We start from the raw sequence: 19,718 nt of genomic DNA, 5'->3' as shown, positions 1-19,718 counted from the left end.
AAATTTATTGCAGGTACAGCGGAGGACATACACTGCAAAATCCGTTTTGCAAGAAAAACTCCCTCGGATCTCAAAAGGGGTTTTTCTGAGGGGAAGAGAGATGGTTCTTGTGTTCACACCATATTTGCAGGCTTTGCATTTGGAACACTTCTGAAAGCCCCTCTGGGGTCTGAGCCAACTTCCCCCCTTGGTGTGTACAGGTGCACTGTTAACCAATTCCTGTTGCATGCTCTTGGCTTTTCTAAATACCAACTGGGGGAATTTGGTACAGGTTGGTCCTATGGTGGGGTCATTCCGTACTAGGTGCCAGTGTCTGTAAAGAATCTTTCTTAAATTCTTGTGATAAGTGTTGTAGCCTGTGAAGATTCTAGGTGTATTGTCTATTGTCTTCTGTGTTTGTTGTGTGCTATCCTTAAAGATAAGTTCTTCCCGTTTGAATTTCTCACTATTTTGTTTCGCTAATCTGAGTGTTTTGGTATTGTACCCTCTGTTCTTTAGCCGTGTGAAAAGACTGTCTGTAGATGTCTGGAGACTGGCTGGGGTGCTGCAGTTTCGTTTCATCCTCAAGCATTCTGCATAGGGGATACTCTCTATGAGTTTGCGAGGATGGAAACTGTCAGCATGAAGGATAGCATTACCTGACTTGGTTTCCTAAACGTCCTAGATTGTATTTTCTGCTTTTCTATGTACAATTCAAGATCTAGAAAGACAATAGATTTTTTACTGGTAGTACATGTGAATTTAAGATTAAGAGAATTCTCATTGAGGTCAGACACGAAATCAATTGCACTTTGTTCAGTGCCCTGCCATAGGATAAAAATGTCGTCTATATATCTTTTATATAGAACGACATTATTGGTAAAGTGACTTGCATATTTCTTCATGAGTACCTGCTCCTCCCACCAGCCCATATGCAAATTAGCATAGCTGGGGGCGAAGCAGGTACCCATGGCGGTCCCTTGTGTTTGCATGTATAGTAGCCTGTCGAAGATAAAGATGTTATTATCCAGACACCACTCAGTCATATGTAACAACATGACTGTGTGGTGGTGTAGCTGTATGGGTCTGGTGCCTAAATAGTGTTTGAGTGCATTTAGGCCATCTTTATGTCTGATACTGGTGTACAGGCTTTGTACATCAAGGGTCAAGAAAACAAAGTCATCATGCCAAGATAGATCGTAAATTTTGGTCAAGAAATCGCCAGTGTCCCTGATGTACGCTAGAAGTTCCTTGACGAAAGGTTGCAGAAAAAAGTCCACAAATCTGCTGGTGTTTTCGAAAAGGCTGCCCATTGCAGATATAATTGGCCTGCCGGGAGGATTTTGAGCATTCTTGTGTATCTTTGGGAGTAGATACAATTGGGGCGTGATAGGGTAGTCATTTTTCAAGAAATCAAATTCAGCTTTTGAGATAAGACCACCACATTTCCATTCATATAGGCACTTATGGTATTTTTCTTTCACGCTCATAATGCCCGTGGTACTGATGCGGTTGTAACATTCTCTATCTTGTAACTGACTTAGCGACTCCTTATTGTACATTTCAATGGTCCAAAGAACCACATTTCCTCCTTTATCAGAGCAACGTACCACAATGTCAGTTCGTTCTTTGATTTTGTTCATTACATTTGCATATTCCATTCTGACATTGTGTTTTGTTTTGATAAAATCACTGCTGCTCTCTATTGCCAAATCTTTAAGATCTTTTATCACCCTTTCTGCAAAGATGTCGATACCATCTTTTGGCATGAGCGGTGTAAACACAGACTTAGGTTTGAAAGGCGTAGGTGCAGATTCCAAGATGTTTAGGTCAGATCCAATTGCTGCTTGTGTGATAGTGAATGAGCAGCTTTCTTGTTCAAATGCCAATTCAGTGATGTCCCTGAGGATATTCATATCGGCCACATTCAGTCCTTCTGATCACGAAGCAGTTGGTATCACCTTAATGGCTTCAGTGTTACTGTTGGTGCTGTTGAAGAAATGTTTACGTAATTTCAGTGTGCGAGTAAAATTGTACAAATCAATCCTGGTTTGTGTGTAGTCAAAGTTTGTATTAGTACAATATATATATAGTCACTGATAAAACCATAGGTTTCAGGGACGTTAGTTAGTTGGACATTTCTCTCATACAAAACCAGAGAAATTCGGCCGTTAGTTGAGCTAAGTATAACTGGCGCCCCCGCAATACATTGCTGATGACATCACATATCACATCACTCATGACCTGGTCAGTGACATAACTCATGACATCTCAAATGACATCACAATTGAAAACACTGATGACAGTCAAGTGACTGTGTGTTTCTGTAAAGTTTAAATGTTTTATTTATATATATATATATATATATAGACCAAGGTGTATTTAAGAATGAGTGGGTGTATGACTGTCTGATTTAGAAGTGCGTGACTGACTGCGTAAGTGAGTGATTACATGTGTCTTACTGAATGCATGGGTTATTGGCTTAACTGTGTGAATATCTCTATCAGTCTTTCTGTTGGAGTGTAAGAGGTTGCATGGGTTGGTGAGTACCTACATGAGTGGCTATATGGGTTATTGATTGCTTGTCTGAGTATTAGTATGGGTGCCTGAGTGTGACTCACTGCATGGATGTGTGAGTGGGTCATTCACTGAGAGTATGGGTTCAAGAGTGTGTCTGTGAGGGGCTGTATGGGTGGGTGAGTGTGTATGGCTGTGTTGGTGAGTAAATGGATCTCAGTGGTACATGAGTGAGTAACTACATATGTGAAAGGCAGTATATGTGAGTGTTGGGAGTATATAAATGACTATATGTGAGTGAGTGATTGTGAGTAGCTGTGTGGATGAGTGTGTGCTTGTGTCAGTGATTGTATAAGAGAGTAAGTATGTGTTAGTATATGTGTGAATAAGTGAGGTGGTGTGTGTTTAACTGTATAGGTGAGTAAATGGGATTGTGATTGATTCTTTGCATGACTGTGTAATTAACTCTATGGGTGAGTGGCTGTGTGCGAGTGTTTTTGTAAGTGTGAGTATGAGTGAATATGATAGAGGCTGGATTGATGAGTGACTGCATGTATGAGCAACTGAATGTGTGAGTGAGTAGATGTGTGTGTAGACCTAGGAATCAGTGAGTGGGTATGTAGTAACGGGTATGTAGTAACTGGTATTAGTGTGTCTATGGTTTCGATAATGGCAGTCTGTATTTTAGAGTGGGTGTATCAAAGGTTATATTAGGCTGTCAGGAGGTGCATCAGAGGATCACGTGGATGATGTTATCAGTGATGTCATTTGAGATGTCGTCTATGATGTCGCTGACCATGTCATGAATGATGTAATATGTGACGTCATCAGCAGTGCATTGCGGGGGGCGCGAGTTATAGTTAGTTGAGGTAACTGTAACAGCCGAATTTCTCTGCTTTTGAACGAGTGAAATGTCCAACTAACTATAACGTCCCTGAAACCTGTGATTTTTTCAGTGAATTTCTAAGATTTTTTAAATGCTAATTTCTAACTATAACCTCCCTGAAACCTGTGTTTTTTTCAGTGAATTTCAAAGGTTTTTAAATGCTAATTTCTAACTATAACCTCCCTGAAACCTATGTTTTCTTCAGTGAATTTCAAAGGTTTTATAAATGCTAATTTCTAAGTAGAACGTCCCTGAAACCTATGATTTTTTTCAGTGAATTTCTATTTTTTTAAATGCTAATTTCTAACTATAACGTCCCTAAAATCTGTTTTGTTCAGTGAATTTCAAAGGTGTTTTAAATGCAAAGTTCAGACTATAAAGTCCCTGAAACCTATGGTTTTCTCTGTGAATTTCTAAGGTTTTTTAAACACTAATTTCTAAGTATGCCTCCAGAGGTAGGACATGTGCAGGAAAGAGGAGGCGCGGAAAGAAGTAAGAGAAATGCAGAAAGAGGCAACAGAAGCCCAGAAAAAATAATAAAGGTGCAGAAAGAAGCAAGAAATATGCAGAAAGAACCAACAGAGGTGCAGAAAGAGGCCTTGTTGCAAAGTCATCCAGTGCCCCCAACTTTTTGCTGACCGGTACCGATGGTAAGTGACTGACTAACCAGGCCCGGAGCCAGTGCTATGCTGAAAGACGCTTAGAATACAGTGCAAACGCCTATATACACTAGGGTACACTATGGGTTGGGGTACCCCAGTGATTGGCATGACCTCCACTTTAAGGCCCTAGTACATAGTAGGGCAGAGGGAGTAAAACTACCTCTAAGTCAGAGGTGCAGAAAGAGGCAAGAGACGTGCAGAAAGAAAGAAGCAATAGAGGTGCTGAAAGAGGCAAGAGGGGTGCAGAGAGAGGCAAGAGGGGTGCAGAAAGAGGCAAGAGGGGTGCAGAAAGAGGCAAGAGGGGTGCAGAAAGAGGCAAGAGGGGTGCAGAAAGAGGCAAGAGGGGTGCGTGCAGAAAGAGGCAAGAGGGGTGCAGAAAGAGGCAAGAGGGGTGCAGAAAGAGGCAAGAGGGGTGCAGAAACAGGCAAGAGGGGTGCAGAAAGAGGCAAGAGAATTGCTGAAAGAAGCAACAGAGGTGCAGAAAGAAGCAAGAGAAGAATTGAAGGAGGCAAGTAAGATGCAGAAAGAGGGAAACTAGTGCAGAAAGAGACAACAAGGGTGCAGAAAGAAGCAAGACAGGTGCAGAAAGAAGCATGGGAAGTGCAGAATGAAGCAACAGGAGTGCAGAAAGAGGCAAGAGAAGGGCAGAAAGAAGCAACAGAGGTGCAGGAGACATGAACTGCAGAAAGAGGCAAGAGTTGCAGAACAAGGCAAGAGAGGTGCAGAAAAGGGGAACGGGTGCAAAAAGAGGTAAGAGAGGTGCATAAAGAGGTAAGAGGTACAAAAAGAGGCAAGAGAGGCACAGAAACAGGCAGGAAAGGTGCAGAAAGAAGCAAGAGAGGTGCAGATAGAGAAAAGAGGTGCAGAAAGAGGCAAGAGATCTGCCGAAAAAAGCAACAGAGGTGCTGAAAGAGGCAAGTGAGGTGCAGAAAGAGGGAAGCGGTATAGAAATAGGCAGGAGAGTTGCACAGAGGGATCAGGGGTGCATAAAGAGGCAAGAGGTGTGCAGAAAGAAGCAAGTGAGAAGTAGAAAGAGGCAAGAGAGGTGCGCAAAGAGGCAAGAGAGGTACAGAAAGAGGTAAGAGGTACAGAAAGAGGCAGGAGAATTGCTTAAAGAAGCAAGAGAAGTGCAGAAAGAGGCAAGTAAGATACACACAGAGGCAAGAGAGGTACAGAAAGACAACAGGGGTGCAGATAGGAGCATGATAGGTATAGAAAGAAGCATGGGAAGTACAGAATGAATTAACAGGGGTGCAGAAAGAGGCAAGAGAAGTGTAGAAAGAAGCAACAGAGGAGCAGAAAGAGGCAAGAGTTGCAGAAACAGGCAAGAGAGGTGCAGAAAGTGGGAGGAAGAGTACAGAGAGTGTCAAGAGGAGGAGTACAGAAAGACACAAGGGAAATGCACAAAGAAGCAACAGAGGTGCAGAAAGAGGCAAGAGTGGTACAGAAATAAGCAACAGAGGTGCAGAAAGAGGCAAGAGGATTGCATAAAGTGGGAAGAGGGTGCAGGAAGAGGGTGCAGAAAGAGGCACAAGGGATGCAAAAAGAAACAAGAGTGGTACAGAAAGAAGCAACAGAGGTGCAGAAAGAGAGGGATGAGGGGTGGAAAAGAGGTAAGAGGGATACAGGAAGGAACAAGGGAGGTTCAGAAAGGAACAAAGGAAGTTCAGAAAGAAGGAACAGATGTGCATAAAGAGGCAAGAGGTTGCAGAAATAGGGAAGAGGGGTGTGAGAGGCACTCTGGTGCAGAAAGAAGCAAGCGGTGTGCAGAAAGATACAAAAGTACAGAAAGAGAACAGAGGTGCAGAAAGAGACAAAGAGGCACAGAAAGAGGGAAGAAGGGTGCAGAAAGAGGCAACAGAGATGCAAAAATGGGGAATGGGTTGGAGAAAGTGGCAAAGGGGGTAGAGAATGAAACAAAATAACAGCAGAAAGAAGGAACAAAGGTAAAGAAAGAGGGTTGAGGGTTGGAGAAAGAGGCTCGAGAAGTGCAGAATAAAGCAACAGACATGCAAAGGGGGGAACAGAGTGGAGAAAGTGGCAAGAGGGTTGCAAAAAGAAGCAAGGGAGGTAGAAAAGAAACAAGAGAAGTGCAGAGAGATGGAACAAAGGTGCAGAAAGAGGCAAGAGGGGTGCAGAAAGAGGGAAGAGGTGTGCAGAAGGAAGCACGAGTGGTGCAGAAAGAAGCAAGAGAGGTGTGGAAAGAAGCAAGAGGAGTGCAGAAAGAATCAGCAGAGGGGCAGAAAGAGGCAAGAGGGGTGAAAAAAGAGGGAAGAGGGGAGCAGAAAAGGGCACACGCAGTGCAGAACGAAGGAACAGAGGTGCAGAAAGAAACAAAAGAAGTACAGACAGAAGGAACAGAGGTGCAGAAAGAAGCAAGAGTAGTGCAGAAAGAAGCAACAGAGGTGCAGAAAGCGGAATGAGGGGTGGGGAAAGGGGTAAGAGAAGTGCAGAAAGAAGCAGCAGAGATGCAAAAAGGGGGAAGTGGGGTAGAGAAAGAGGCAAGAGGGGTGCAGAAAGAAACTAAGTGCAGAAAGAGGGAACAGAAGTACAGAATGAGGCACAAGGGTTGCAGAAATAAAGAAGAGGGGTATGAAAGACACAAGAGGTGCTGAAGGAAGCAATAGGGATACAGAAAGAAGCAAAAGAAGAGCAGAAAGAAGGGACAGAGGTGCAGAATGAGGCAAGAGAAGTGCAGAAAGAAGCAACTGAGATGTAGAAAGGGGAAGAGGGGTGGAGAAAGAAGCCAGAGGGGTACAGAAAGAAGTAAGAAAGGTGCAGAAAGAAACAATAGAGGTACAGAAAGAGGCAAGGGGTGCAGAAAGAGGGGTACAGAAAGAGGCACAAGGGGTGCAGAAAAGCAAGAGAGGTATAGAAAGAAGCAAAAGAAGTGAGAGGTATAAAAAGAAGCAAGAGAAGTGCATATGGAAGCAACAGATGCAGAAAGGGGGAAGTGGGGGAGGAGAAAGAGGCAAGAGGGATACAGAAAGAAGCAAGAGAGTTGCAGAAAAAACAAAAGAAATGCAGAAAGAAGGAACAGAGGTGCAGAAACAGAGGGATGAGGGGTGGAAAAAGAGGCAAGAGAAGTGCAGAAATAAGCAACAGACATGCAGAAAGGGGGACGAGGGGTAGAGAAAGAGGCAAGAGGGATACAGAAAGAAGCAAGAGTTGCGGAAAAAGAGGAGGAGCCTAGCGCGCAACCAAGATGGCCGCGTAGGTGCGAGGCTCCCGAGGACCTCCGCGACCTCCTGAATTAATCCTGGCGATATCCTGTCCTTGTTGAGGGGACTGTGTCGGTGAACCCGAGCTGAGGCGCCACCCGTTTTTTGGTCTCGAATCGGACCCCGAACACCGGTGGGAGCATCGATTGAAGGTTGCGGCCTTCTCCTCGCCGGCCCCCCGGATTGGAGTAGTGGGGCGATCCGGGGACGAAGTGAATAACAGCGGCGAGCGGGGCTGGGCGACTCGCGTACCCCGCACTTTCACTTTCGCTTTTGCGCCCTCCTTGCTTCAGGCGGGGTCGGGCTGCGGAGCGGGGTGCGGTGGTGTTGCCTTGTCCAGGTGCCCGGCTGACCCGCCGGCGGTGGGTTGACCCGCGGCCCGGTGGTCGCCCCCGCCCCCCCCCCTGACACCCGTGATTTGGTGTGGCGGCCCGTTTGGAGATCTTGGCACGACGGTGGAAGGGCCAGCATGTCCACCAAACAAGATGGCGACCGGGCGAAGATGAAGACAACCCGCCGTGGCACGGCGCACCAGGCCAATAGTATGGATCGCTACACGCTCCAGAAGGGTTCTCCGGAGACATCGCGGTCATCCCTGGTGGGCCCGACGGAGGCACCTGCCCAACCGGTGGATCTGACCCTCCGGGACGTCATGGGCGCCATCGCAGAGATGAAGGCCTCAGTGGACCAGCGTTTCGATACCTTGGCGCAAAAAATTGACTCGGTCCTGGTGGATGTGGGCCTTGTGAGGGCAGACTTGTCAAAAACAAACGACCGAGTCGACTCCCTGGCCCACACCACAACGAGCCTCACGACGGACGTGGTGGCCCTCCAGAAGGAGGTGCGCCGGCTTGGCCAGGCGAGCGCCCTGATGGACCGGCGACTGGAGGATTCCGAGGGTCGGGCCCGGAGGAATAATGTTCGCATTATTGGTGTGCCGGAGGGCCGAGAGGCGGAGGCGGCAGATCTCTTCGTGGAAGAATTGATCCTGACCCATCTCCAGCCCCGGGGGCTGATTAAGCTTTTTGCGGTGGAGCGTGCCCACCGGGTCCCCGGGGGCCGCCCTAAGACCGGTGCCCCGCCGCGGCCTCTTATTGCCCGGATTTTTAATTTCCGGGACAGAGATGCCATCCTCCAGACCTCCAGGCAACAGGGACCGGTCAGGCTGGACAACATGGATGTACACTTCTACCCAGACTTTACTCCGGCGGTCCAGAAGCAGCGACAGAGCTTTCTTGGTATTAAACGTCGCCTAAGGGACCTAAACCTCAAGTACTCAATGCTCTTTCCGGCTAAGCTGAGGGTGGAGGTGGATGGCCGTACGCACTTCTTCGACCGGCCCGAGGCGGCTGGGGACTGGTTAGATACTTTGCCTGGAGATCGGGGTGGGGGGGGCGCGGCTGGCGGGGAGGGCCCGCCGGATCAGAATTGAGGGGTGACTGTATAGGCCTTGCTCTGGATGTTGTTCCTTTACCATATATTGCTTTCGTATGTTCCCCTCCCATGGAGGTCGGGTGGGGTCTGCTGGGGGCTTCCCTCCTCCTCTGGGGGACTAGTTAGTACTTAGCTATGGGGCGACAGGCACACTGCACTTTGGGGGGGCTGTCTGGGCTCATGCAGGGGTGCAGGGAGGGGGGAGTTCTGTTGGGACCGGGGGGTGGGGGGGGTGTGTTGTTTGTTAGCACCGCAAGGCAAACCCGCAACTGTTTTGTTGTTTTTAAGATGCTCGGTGGGGGACGACCGATTGTTTCGACGTATGATGGGGGGTAGGGATTTGACTGTGTTGTCATGGAATGTTAACGGCCTGGGGGATAGGATTAAGCGTGGTGTGGTCCTGCAGTATTTAAAACGTATTTCACCAGATGTTGTCTTCCTGCAGGAGACGCACCTTATAGGTAACACCTTTCATGCAATGAATCGGCGGGGATATCGTTTGGCGGCCCACTCCGGCTTCACTTCGGGCTCGCGGGGGGTGGGTATTATGGTCAAGAACTCGCTCCCGTTGGAGATTGACGAGGTGCGCCATGATGAGAGGGGACGCTACACTGTTCTGGTGGGACGAATGGAGGGTAGAGTGTTTATCTTTATATCAGTGTACGTCCCGCCTGGGTTACAAGCCACTACATTTGCGGACCTGGGGCGCCTCCTTCTGGACCTTCCGGGTGGCCTGTTGGTGGTTGGAGGGGACTTTAACGCGGTTGCCTCTGGGTCTATGGATCGCCATCCCCCTAGGGACCTCCCCCGGGCACAGGCGTGGCTGCCCGGCCTTTTAGACACGCTGGGCCTGGTGGATTGCTGGCGCTTAAAGCATCCCGTATTGCAACAGTACACCTTCCACTCGGGGGCCCATGGTAGCCTCTCGCGGCTTGATTACATCCTTGTCCCGGCGGCCCATGCAGGGAGGGTGGGGGAGGTGCGCCATTTGGCACGGGGTATCTCAGACCACTCCCCATTGTTGTTGCATTTCGATGTCTTCCCGAGGGGGGATGGCAGGGTGGCCCCGATCAATGCATGGTATTTGCGCGACCCCACCATTCGTGCCGACTTGATCAAATCCTTACAGCGCTATTTCGATGAGAATGTGGGGTCGGTCCCGTCTGCCATTTCCCTGTGGGAGGCTTTCAAGGTGGTTCTTAGAGGGGAGGCCCTCTCCTTTATTTCCAATGCCCGGCGGCGCGAGCGGGAGGAGGTGACCCGGGTTGAGGCCGAGATTGCAGAACTGGAGGGTGACCTGGGGAGCGGGGTAACAGACGCCAAGTTGCATGTTTTGCATTTAAAGCAGGCGGCCTATCGGGCCCTCGTCACGGAGGCGGCCAGGGGCCTCAGTAGAGAGCAGCAGGGGCGATTGTATGATGTGGGTGACAAGGCTGGCAAATTGATTGCGTGGTTGGACAAGAGGGAGAGAGCGAGCCGCGTGGTGCCTTTGATTGAGAGCGTGGATGGTGTGTGCGTCACTGAGCCGGAAGCCATTGTCTCCTGCTTCGCGGATTATTTCCGCGAAGTCTACTCCCCGGTTTCTCCCTGCTCGGAGGAAGATTCCCATGCCTTGCTTCGGGACATCGCACTGCCCTCCCTTACGGTGGAGGACAGGGATTCGCTGGACGCCCCTCCCACCTCGGACGAAATTGCCTCGGCTATTCGCTCGGTTGCATCCGGCAAGGCCATGGGCCCCAATGGTATTCCCATTGAGCTATACAAGTTACGCCCGGATGTGTTGGCGCCCCACCTGCGCGCGATGTTCCTTGCGGCCCACTCGCGGGGCTCCCTCCCGCCGGACCAGCGTCTGGCTACAATTGTGGTGATCCACAAGGAGGGGAAGCCCCGTGAACGGGTCACATCCTATAGGCCGATTTCGCTTTTGAACGCGGAGCCCAAAATCCTCGCCAAGGTGTTGGCCAACCGGTTGGTTGGCGTGGTGGGCGATTTGGTCCACCAAGACCAATCGGGCTTTATACCACACCGCAACACGGCGCTTAATCTGCGGCGCTTACACGGGGTGCTCGCGCGTGTCCCATTTGTGCGGGAGCCGGCCATCTTGGCGTCCTTGGACGCCACCATGGCGTTTGATACGCTTGAATGGCCATATATCTGGGCGATGCTGGCGAAGTTTGGGTTCGGCCCGGGTTTCGTCAGCTGGGTCAAATTGCTATACTCGGGCCCATTGGCGCAGGTGGTAGTGAATGGGCGAGTCTCGGCCCCATTCGCGCTGGGGCGGGGTACGCGACAGGGTTGCCCCCTGTCGCCTCTCCTGTTTGCCCTGGCCCTGGAGCCCCTGGCGGAGTGGCTGCGGTGGCACCCTTCTATCCGTGGTCTCCGCTGGACCCCCGAGCATGAGGACCGTGTGTCCCTCTACGCTGACGATATCCTTCTGTATCTCGCCTCCCCGCGCAAATCACTGATCGTCCTGGTTGATGTTTTGCGTTCCTTCGGTCGCAACTCAGGCCTGGTCATCAACTGGGCGAAATCCTGTGTCTATGTGCTTTCCGGGGAGGCTCCGGTCCTGCCACGGGACTGTCCGATCCAGATTGCCTCCCAGGGTTTCCGGTACCTGGGTATATATATCACTCTTGACCCGGAGGCCCGCTATGAGCGGAACTTGCTGCCCCCCCTCCAGCGTTTGAAGGAGGACGTGGTGCGCTGGCGGCGTCTGCCGCTCTCGCCGCTCGGCCGAGCGGCCTTATTTAAAATGATGTCCCTGCCGCGCTTCCTCTACGCCCTCCAGAATACCATGGACTTGGTCCCGGCACGCTACTTTCGTGAGGTGGAGGGCCTCCAGCGGCGCCTGTTCTGGGAAGGGAGGCCACGTATTGCTCTGGCTAAATTGACGCTCCCGTGGTACGATGGAGGGGTCGCCCTCCCGGACATTAAACGGTATTACTGGGCCTCCCAACTAGCTGCAATTAATCATGGCCTTTACGGGCCCGCCTTGAACCCGGCCTTTGAGATGGACAAGATGCTCCTGCCCGGTGGCGATTACAATCGAGCGCTCTACTCTGGCGCGCCCGACTCCCGTTTGACGGGACCGACGCGTGTCATGGTGCGTGTCTGGCACGCGGCTAATGCAGCTATGGGGTGGAAGGACCGTTTGACCCGGGCGTCTCCGCTGTATGCATCTGTGAGGTTGGGCTCCCTGTGGACGTCGAAGGGCTTCGAGAAATGGGACACGATCGGAATCAGCACGGTGGGAGATCTCTGGACGAGGGGGGGATTCAAAACTTTTGAGACGCTGCAGGCGGAGTTTCAGCTGCAGGGCAGTGAGTACTTTCGGTACCTACAGGTCCGCCATGCGCTGGGCTCCGTCTTCCCGGATGTTGCATCCATTCCGGAGTCTTCCCCCCTAGAGGACAGAGTGCTAGATGGCCATGTCCCGGACAGCACGATCTCCCTCATATACAAAAAATTGATTAACGATAGATCGTGCCTGCTGACTAGTCTCCGCGAGGCTTGGGTTGCCGACGGGCTCGAGCTGGACGACGAGGATTGGATTTCCGCGGTGGCCTCTCCGAAAGAGGTGGCCATCCCGGCTCGCCTTCGTTTCGTCCAGCTCAAGATCCTTCACCGGGTCTACGTGACGGGGCCAAGGCTTCTACGTATGGGTTTTGCCGGTGACTGAATGTGTAAGCGTGGCTGTGGTGCGTTGGCGACTTTCATGCATATACTGTGGGAGTGCCCGAAGGTGGAGCGATTCTGGCGTGGTGTGCATGAGGTTCTACGAATGGTTACGCGTGTCGCGCTGCTGCCTGAAGCGAGGAGATGCTTGCTGAATGTCTGGGAACCAAATGACTACTCGGTCCCGCAGACGCGGTGGGTGACTCTGGGATACATGATAGCCAAGCGTGATATTGCTCAATTGTGGGGATCCCAGAGGCCCCCTGCGGTGTCGGCCTGGAAAGAGCATATGGATTGGTGTATGTTTCGTGAAAAGGTGGTGTATGTGGCGAGGGGTAAGCCTGGGGCGTGGATGAAACTCTGGGGCCCCTGGAACGCCTACCGCGGGGGTATTTGTGAGCCGCCACTACTTCCGGCCGCCTCGCCTGCTCCGTCTCCCTAGATGGCCCCCCTCCCTCGGCCGCGGGCGCGCGGTCCCCCAGTCCCTGATCTACTCCCGTCCCCCTCTTCAGAGTTTTGCTGCTGGTTTGGATCCCCCGCTTATGGAGCACGTGTTGTCACTTTGGATCGCGGGTTGCCTTGCGGTTGTGGTTTTTTGATGTTGTTTTGCTTTAAGAAAATGGAACCGTACTGTGGGCATGGAGCTGTGAGGCCTGCACCATTGATTACTCCTGTCTTCCTACTGTGCACCGCTGAGAAATTTTTTTGCTGTGTGTATGTAATATGCTTTTGATGCTCTAGCGGCCGGCCGTGTGGTTGTAGGCCCATACCTGTAACTTCTATAAACTGCAATAAACGGTTTCAAAAAAAAAAAAAAAAAAAAAAAAAAAAAAAAAAGAGTTGCAGAAAAAACTAAAGAAATGCAGAAAGAAGGAACAGAGGTACAGAAAGAGGCAAGGGGAGCAGAAAGAGGGAAAAGGGATACAGAAAGAGGCACAGGGGTTGCAGAAAGAAGCAGGAGAAGTGCAGAAAGAAGCAACAGAGTCACAGAAAGAGAGGGATGAGGGGTGGAAAAAGAGGCAAGAAAAGTGCAGAAATAAGCAACAGACATGCAGAAAGGGGGACAACGGGTAGAGAAAGAGGCAATAGAGGTACAGAAATAAGCAAGAGAGGTACAGAAAAACAATAGAAGTGCAGAAAGATGCAACAGAGGTACAGAAAGAGGCACAAGGGGTGCAGAAGAAGCAAGAGAGGTGTAGAAGGAAGCAAGAGAAGTGCATAAGGAAGCAACAGAGATGCAGAAAGAGGCAAGCGGAGTGCAAAAAAGAGAGGGGTAGAAAGAGGCACAAGAGGGGTAGAAAGAGGCACAAGGGGGGTAGAAAGAGGCACAAGGGGGGTAGAAAGAGGCACAAGGGGTGCAGAAAGAAGCAACAGATGCAAAAAGGGGGAAGTGGGGTAGAGAAAGAGGCAAGAGGGGTGCAGAAAGAAACAAAATAAGTGCAGAAAGAAGGAACAGAAGTAAAGAAAGAGGCAAGAGAGGTGCAGAAAGAAGGAAGAGGGGTATGAAAGAGACACAAGGGGTGCTGAAGGAAGCAAGAGGGATGCAGAAAGAAGCAAAAGAAGTGCAGAAAGAAGGGACAGAAAGAGGCAAGAGGAGTGCAGACATAGGCAAACAAGGGTTGCAGAAAGGAGGGACATAGGTGCAGAAAGAGATAAGAGAAGTGCAGAAAGAAGCAACAGAGATGTAGAAAGGGGGGAGAGGGGTGGAGAAAGAAGCAAGAGGGGTGCAGAAAGAAGCAAGAAAGGTGTAGAAAGAAGCAAGAGAAGTGCATATGGAAGCAATATAAGCAGAAAGGGGAAAGTGGGGAGGAGAAAGAGGCAACAGGGATACAGAAAAAAAGCAAGAGAGTTGCAGAAAAAACAAGAAATGCAGAAAGAAGGAACAGAGGTGCCGAAAGAGGCAAGAGGGGAGCAGAAAGAGGGGAAAAGGGATCCAGAAAGAGGCAAGAGGGGTGCAAGAAGAGGCGTGTGGAAGAGCACAAGGGGTGCAAAAGAAGCAAGATGAGTGCAGAAAGAAGCAGCAGAAATGCAGAAACAGGCAAGAGAGGCGCAGAAAGAAGCAAGAGTGGCTTGCACACCATTAGTACCAATTTAACACCCACATTTAGTAATAGGTAACAGGTTACCATTCTAGGTTTACAAAGGACCTCCCACCATGCTGTAACACTTGTCGCTGCATTTTTGGTAATGTTTGCGCCGTTTGAGCTAGAAACAAGGTTTTTTTGTTCAAATCTTCAGATTAGGCAGCAAATGATGAATTACGTGGCTAATGCGGAAAATGTATAATTGTGTGAAAGTCGGTGCAGCCAAACAGTCACATAATTCCAGTGGCCCTGCTCATACCTCTGACAAGGTCCAGTTGTCTCGGAGTTCATAGTTTAGCTTCTATGGAAACGAGGAAGATTAAACTTGAGGTTACCAATCCACAAAACAGACTACCATACCACATAATTACTCTCCGTAACACATAATCCCACTCTACATAATTCCTATACACTAAATACCACATGCTTTCTAGCCACATCATTTCACTGCACAACATACCACATAATTCCACTACACACAACCTACATCTACTCCACTCCAAGAAACATTAATAAAACACTTTTAGATTTACAACACTAATAGCTCTAACTCTTGCAAATGCGAGACCTATTACATTACAAATGCTTCTTTAACTAGTAGCTGCGTTTGGAGAGTGTTGGAGAAAGGCGGCTGGGCCGCCAACCAGCGCTCAGGAATTCCACTGCGTAGTACTTACAGGAGGTACCAAGAGGGCTACTTGGCCGCCAAAGGAGTAAAGTGTACCTCAAACCCCAACCAGTACTGTGCCAGGAGTCACATTTGCAAAGTGGTGGAGAAAGGTGAGTATGGCCTCCGAAGACCTCTCAGTAATCCCACTGTGTGGGACTTACTGGAGGTAACAGGAGTGGTACCCTCCTATTACCTCCAGTAAGTCCCACACAGTGAGATTGCTAAATTCTCAAAGCAGGCCATGCCCCCTTTCCCCACCACTCTGCAAACCCACTTCCTGGTGCGCTCAAGGATGAGGACTAAAGTCCCATTCACTGCTGGGGGCCTTAGGGGCCAACTAGCCTACCGGATACCTCCAGTATGCCCCAGATAGTAGGATTGATGAAATGTGGACACAAGCCACGCTTCCTTTCTCCACCACTCTGCAAACACGCTTCCTGGCACGTTCTGGGTTGGAGATTAAGTCCCCTTGAATCCTGAGGGTCCCTAGGGGCCAACTAGCCCACCAGGTACCTCTAGTAAGCCCCACATAGCTGTATTGGTGAGAGCGGTCCGAGGCCATGCTCCCTTTTTACACCACTCAGCAAACGCACCGCCTGGTGCATTGCTGCTCAGGGGATGAAGTCCCAGGACACAAAGGGGACCTCATCACCCCACCAGCGCGATTGCAGAGTGGTGTAAAAAGGGGCATGGCCTCGTACCACCGCTCAGCAATCCCACTGTGTGGGGCTTACTGGAGGTTCCTGGTGGCCTAGTTGACCCCCAGGGATGCAATCCCCCAACACAGAGCGCACCAGGAGGCACGTTTGCAGAGTCATGCAGGGACGGGGTGAGTTGCCGTTTTTTTTCTTTAAGGGCCTGAGGCTAATTTGGGCCCCGGGATCCCCCGGGGCTGGTCTTTTTTTTTTATTTAATCAAATTAAAAAAGAGGGAGCAGCATGGCCCCCCTCCTGGGCCATTTTTGTCCCCAGGGACCCCATTCACCAGGGCTTGGACATTCCTCTAGTTTTTTATTTTTTAAAGGGAGGGGGCAGCGAGGTCCATTTTTGGCCCCGGGGACCTCATCCCCCAGGGCTTGGCCATTTAAAAAAAAAAACAGAAAAAACTGAGGGGGGCTGAGTGGCCCCCCTCCTGGGCCACTTCTGGCTCCGGGGACACCATGCCCCGGGGCTGGCCCGCAAGTTGGGGACCGGGGGGAGCCCCAATGCCCCCACGGTCCCTGTCGGCTATCCGCCTCCTGCGGGAGCCGGCATTGCTTTTGGACAAGGGGAGCTGCTAACATGCAGCTCCCCTTGCCCAAAAGCAAGTCTGCTTTGCTTTGTTAAGGCGAGAGCAGGTTTCCTGCTCTCGCTTCGACGAAGCGAAGCAGAGTTTGCTATGACAGGCCGGGAGCTGTTCTCCCTCCCTGCTATAGAAAACAGCAATATCTCTGGGGTGGACACCCTGGGACATTGCAGGAGCCGGCCCTGGGAGGTGGCGGTCCCCAGAGCCATCAAGGGCTCCACGAGGGGGGCCGCGTGGCCCCCCTGCCAACTAAATTAAGCCTCGGGGAGGTGGTGGTCCCTGAGGCCCGGGAGTCTGCAGCGGACCCCTGCATTTCAATAGAGTGCCATGGGGCGGTGGTGGTCCCCGGGGCAGTGTGGGGGGGCTCAAGCCCCCCACACTTTCATTTTGAAAACAGCCCTGGGGAGGTGGCGGTCCACGGGGCTGTGGGGGGGGGCCGCGTGGACCCCACATTTAAATCATGTAGCCCCAGGGAGGTGGTGGTCCCCAGGGCTGTGGGGGGCCCGTGAGGCACCGCACCCAAAATAATTAAAAGCCCCAGGGAGGCGTAGGTCCCCAGTGCTTGTGGGGCCTGTGAGGCCCCCCCTTCCTAAAAAGCAAATGCCCCAGGGAGGTATCGGTCCCTCGGGAAGTGTAGGGGGGGGGCAGGAGCCACCCCACGCATTTTTTTAAAAAAGCCCAGGGGAGGTGGCGGTCCCCGGTGCTGTATATATATCGCATTGCAATTCAAGATCACCCGTGCAGGTACAACTCTACTTTAAAACACGCTTCAGACAAATGATTTTTGAGGTAGTCTCAATAGAAAGACTAATGTTAGAAGATTAACATAACCATAATGAAACAGATTAGGAGAAGCTCAGATGTGTAATGTCGTAAAGAAAGAACCAAAATACTTCTAAATTGTGCTTTCAGGTTTTTTTTAATTAATTTTATAAAATTCAAATATTTAACAAAGCTTCACAATTTTTATTCGTATAAGATGCATTTATGGCCTTCAAATTCACAATTTACTTTTCGATGCATACTTCTAACTGTAAACTCGTAATTTCTTAATCCCATACAATGGGCATGATTTTTGCTAATTACTCCACAGCGTTGACCTTTATTACAAAAAGATTTTTTGAAGTTAGGATGAATAATCTTTCATTTGAGGCTTGAAACCCCAGGATGGGATCATTAGTTTCTAGACTGGTTACTTGCTGCTTAGCAACTTGTCCTACGTGTCTGCCCTCCTTCCTGTTGTACAACACGGTGGGTACAGGAGTGGGTTGACGGTAGATAAAAACCCTTCGTAGACACTCGCAAAGAGCAGCGTAGGAGTAGTTTGGCGCACAAGTAAAGAATTTCTTATCTTGTTTTGATGCTTGGACATAGCCTGAAAAATAAAACCATGACAGATTGACAGAACACACAACAAACGGTACAGAAAAGTTCCAAAGATAAAACGTTCAGATGGTCATTTAAAGAGCTGAGCTCATGCTATACAAGCCCTGGCAAAGCCAACAGGTCTGACAAACAGCACGCATAGAGTGTATGTATGTCTGAACAACAAAGGAGGACATGTATAGGTTCTCTGTGCATGCATAGTCGCCTCTTGGCTTAGTTGGCTGTCCTGGCACTGCAGGAAAGCTAGACTTAATGGTTTGTGCATTTTTTTAAAATTTTGTATCCAAAGCATGGATTAGTAAGCACGGTAAATGAAATGAGTTACAATTAATAAATAAATGAGCTCTTGAAATATACTTCCTCATCGGGTTCTGCAACACGGCTTTAGGGCATCCCATAAGATGGCACTATAAACGTACTTGAAATGGAACATGAAGGATGGGCTTAAAGTGGGGCCCTATTAAAAATAGCTTATAAAAGCCTAAAATAGGATTACCCTTCTGTGGTAACAAGATGTTGTTTGGTATGTGGTGAATGTATTAGTAAATTGTGCACAGCTCAAAACCGTAACACCTGCACTTGTGTCACTTCACATCCCTTTTTGCTTCTCTACAATTCACACAGACATTCTTTAAAATAACTGCTGCCTATAATCTCAGCAATGTGTCAACTTGCAGCTTGAGATATTTTTTTATAATCATTCCTCATCATAATTTTCGCTACAGTTTTTGTTTTATCCACCCTTTAGACACTTCAAGGTAGGGACCGCTTGCCACTTTGGCTACTGTCTTATGACTGGCCCCCACTGTACCTGGACTGCAAGTGCCATCCATGCACTGTGGCCCCAGAATGTCGTTGCAGTCTCCCTCAGGTTGCCCTGCCGTTCGACATCCCCAGTCCTGCTGATAAGGGATGACAGTTATCCGGCTGATCTTGAAGCCGTTGTTAATTGTCTTGTTGTGGCCAGACAGTCGTTCTTTTGCCATTCCGCTAAAGTGCTCATGCGCTTTTGCAGCTCCTCCCCAAACCTCGAGCACGCACTTGTCTCTCAGTCTTTGCAGCCCAACAGCTCCAGGATCCCTGTGATGTTTAGAATCAACATGTCTATGAAAAATCCCTCGAGATGTACCCAATCTCTTGAGTAATATTTTGGCATACTCATGTTTCTAAGGTCTTTTCTTAATGTCTTAAAACTTTTGCTCTTGTACAACTTGCTTACTGCTGTGACTTCTACCTCCAATTCTCAACTATGCTGTACCCGTCTGCTCCTCTCCATTCAAACCTGGGCACTGAGACCATATTATTGCGGTCTTCCCAGCCTCCTTGCTATTCTGATGAGTTCCTTGGTTATGGCATGCGGAAGGCTTTTTTTTACCAACAAAAAAGGGGACACTGTTCCAAAGCCGGGTCAAGAAAGATTCCCAAAAAGCCTAACAGTATAAAGAAAAAAGCATCATAACAAGAAGAAGTCCTAAGTAAAGTGGGCCCATCAGGTGAGGGAAAGAACATATCTTGCCTCTTGTTGCCCTCACACACCCCGAGAGGTGCCATGCTTCGTCATCGGGCATGTGCTCCTCGTTGGGCCGGCGCTGCAATTCCAAACGGGTCCCCCGAAGGGTCACTTTGTCGGAGATCTTTTGAGGCATGCCGGATGGTGCATGAGGGTGTGCGGGGTGGGTCCTATGTAGGGGTAACAAAAATTGCGTGCATAGTGAGTTAAAACTGGCAAGGGGTAACCTCCTAGAGGTTGAAGTAATTGAAGGGCATGCCAAAAAATATGCAATTCAAACGCGCATGCGTGCAAAAAATAGTCGCAAATGCGCAAGCGCCAAACAGGGGACAACTAATCCCCAACGCATGGGAATCCCATATGGGATGCCCATGCGTTGGGGATTAGTTGGCGCATTTGCGACTATTTTT

At 49.8% G+C, this 19,718-nt stretch overlaps 1 protein-coding gene across 1 annotated transcript in view; it reads right to left on the bottom strand.

Annotated features, from left to right (window-relative positions):
* Positions 1–17,312: 17,312 nt before the first annotated feature.
* The window catches only part of NUDCD1 (NudC domain containing 1), a 489,494-nt gene continuing 487,088 nt past the window's right edge, over positions 17,313–19,718 (bottom strand). The window contains exon 10 of the mRNA XM_085605088.1: positions 17,313–17,787. Within this exon, the coding sequence (XP_085461214.1) occupies positions 17,495–17,787 (293 nt within the window). The 3' untranslated portion in view covers positions 17,313–17,494. The remainder of the gene's footprint in view (positions 17,788–19,718) is intronic.

This window comes from Triturus cristatus, chromosome 5_1 (genome assembly GCF_964204655.1).
Source record: "Triturus cristatus chromosome 5_1, aTriCri1.1, whole genome shotgun sequence".
Classification (NCBI taxonomy): domain Eukaryota; kingdom Metazoa; phylum Chordata; class Amphibia; order Caudata; family Salamandridae; genus Triturus; species Triturus cristatus.
Note: the sequence above shows the minus strand (reverse complement) of the source record. Positions and strands in the feature narration are given on the sequence as shown.